The sequence below is a fragment of the Penaeus japonicus genome, unplaced genomic scaffold (assembly GCF_977035675.1).
Source record: "Penaeus japonicus unplaced genomic scaffold, GWHDUDI00000001_assembly GWHDUDI00000033, whole genome shotgun sequence".
In the NCBI taxonomy this organism is placed as follows: Eukaryota; Metazoa; Arthropoda; class Malacostraca; order Decapoda; family Penaeidae; genus Penaeus; species Penaeus japonicus.
In genome coordinates, this window is record NW_028234435.1 from 25,169,806 (window position 1) to 25,172,305 (window position 2,500).

Consider the following 2,500-nt stretch of genomic DNA (forward strand, 5'->3'; position numbering starts at 1 on the left):
TCTCTCTCTCTAACTATCTATCTATCTATCTATCTATATATATATATATTTATTTATTTATCTATTTATTTATTTATCTATTCATTTATTCATTAATCTATCTATACACACACACATATATATACATATACACCTGTGCAATATACAGCATCTGCCTCTCTGACCTACCTGTGCAAATCCCTCGACGACACGCAGGGCGACGAGGACCTCCATGGCCCACCTCGCGCAGAAGGGTGTAACGAAGGTCAAAAGGGCGCTTATGGTGATGCCCAGGCCGTACACCAAGCGCCCTCCGAGATATTCCGCCGCCCGCCCGCCCACGAAGTTGCTGCTGGTGTAGCCGTAGAAGAACGCGCCTAAGATCACTCCCTGCGTTCGCTCGTTCCAGTCGAACTCGCCCTCCTGGAGATGGGGTTAAGGGTTAATTAATTAAGCGTTAATTAAATGATCTAAGTGGCAGATTAATTTTTTTGTTTCTTCTTCTTCTTCTTCTTCTTCCCGTTCGTATTCTTGTAAATCAAATGATCTAAGTGCCAGATCATTTTTTTTCTTTCTTAATCTTCTTCTCGTTCGTATTCTTGTATTCTTGTATTTTTTTGTTTTTTGTTTTTTTCTTATCCTTCTTCTCGTTCGTATTCTTGTATATTTTTATGTTTTTTTATTAGGTTTTACAAGTGGCGTTTCGTAGCATACTTACCGGTCCTAACGCCGGTGATGTGTCAGAGTCTACCGGTCTTGGACACACGTCTCCTTCTTCTGCGGAAATGTTGGCAGCCGTGGTGAGGTTGGGTGCCCTGACTCCTACCATGGCGACGATGGCGATGGAAAGGCTCGTGCGAACGGTGTAGGCTGTCGCTGTGCCGAGAAACCCCATGAGGCAGAGGGTATGGCGGCATCCCCACCATTCAAAGACTCGAAGGGAAAAAAAAGAGAGAATACGATGAAAATATTGCTTCCTTGCGGCGCCGTTGGTCTCTTCATTTCTGCTTGTGGATCGTTTGTATTTTCCTACAGTAATATTTTTGGTGAATAGATGAAGTGAGTGATTCCAAAAGAAGAGAAAAGAACCAGACAAACAGACTGAGTCAGAGGCAGAGTCAAACACAAAGACAGAGACAAAGAAAAAAAAAGTATTCACAAACAAACACGAAAACTTAAAAAAAAGACGGAAAAAACACATCGACAAAGCACCCCCAGAGAGACATAAAAATTTCTTAGACTTACCACCCTCACGAATGTTAGACTCGAACACCTGTTCTTCCTCCTGGCCATTACGTTCCTGTCCCTCGGCCGCCCTTAGAGGGACCTCCAGATGTGCCACGCCCACCATCACCTCACTGTAGACTGTAGTGACTCTGCACTGGACAAGGCTTTCTTTATCTGCTCGTTATCTCTGCAAACAGCACAGGAACAGGCAATGCAAGCCAATCATGTATACGATAGTTTCCTAATTGTCCGGCATATTTGTGAAGGTGTGTGTGTGTGTGTGTGTTCACATATATTGGGTCATTGTAGTGTAATGATTTTACACACATAAACACACACACACACACACACACACACACACACATATATATATATATATATATATATATATATATATATATATATATATATATATATATATATATATATATATATGTGGGGGGGGGGGTATTTTTACTAGCGCGATGATGTTGTCCACCCTATATATTTTGTCTTTTGATCATAGAATAAAACACATGTTAAACCGTAATGACAGGAAGGTAAATCTCAAGATCTTATTCTTAGATTAAGAAACAGTTGAAGAAGATAAGGCCACGATAAGAGTATATGGCTTAGCGATAGCCTCAATTCTTGTTGACAAGGAAAATCATGCAACAAATTATTGAACAAACCAACACGTTAACTAAACTAAACAGGTCCAAGAAGTATTTATCTTATTATTTTTGTTTGATCAATGAATAAAAATTATTAACCAACATCTTAACAGCTTACAGCCATCATTAACACCATCATATATGCCTTCCTTTCCCTTTATCATTACCACCACAGTTTTAATCATCATTAAGAACACTAATGATCACAATAACAAAAGTGATTATTATGGTAAGAAGCACCAGAGTCAATACAGCAACAACGGACACTGCACGCGGCAAAACGAACCACTCACACGTACCTTCACTTCAAGCTCGACTAACAACTGATTCGGGTTCGCGAAGTCTTCTCGAGGGGACGCTCGTCTTGGTGATTAGAATTCTGTTTTTTCTTTCTTTCAACGTTGTCTACTTACTCATACATACATGTGTGAGTGTTTTTGTGTGTGGGGTTTTGTGTGTGCTTTGTGTGTATGTATATGTATATGTATATGTATATATATATATATATATATATATATATATATATATATATATATATATATATATATGTGTGTGTGTGTGTGTGTGTGTGTGTGTGTGTGTTATTACAAAATTGATTGTTTTTTGGAGTAATTATATTGAAAGTTGAACAGTGAATTTTT

At 38.8% G+C, this 2,500-nt stretch overlaps 1 protein-coding gene across 1 annotated transcript in view; it reads right to left on the reverse strand.

Moving 5' to 3' along the window:
• Positions 1-2,174, reverse strand: part of LOC122258292 (putative inorganic phosphate cotransporter) — a 10,417-nt gene extending 8,243 nt beyond the window's left edge. The window contains exons 1-4 of the mRNA XM_086530631.1: positions 2,159-2,174; positions 1,225-1,393; positions 698-912; positions 169-402 (exon numbers count right to left, since the gene is read on the reverse strand). Of these exons, the coding sequence (XP_086386757.1) occupies positions 169-402; positions 698-912; positions 1,225-1,330 (555 nt within the window). The 5' untranslated portion in view covers positions 1,331-1,393; positions 2,159-2,174. The remainder of the gene's footprint in view (positions 1-168; positions 403-697; positions 913-1,224; positions 1,394-2,158) is intronic.
• Positions 2,175-2,500: the final 326 nt, after the last annotated feature.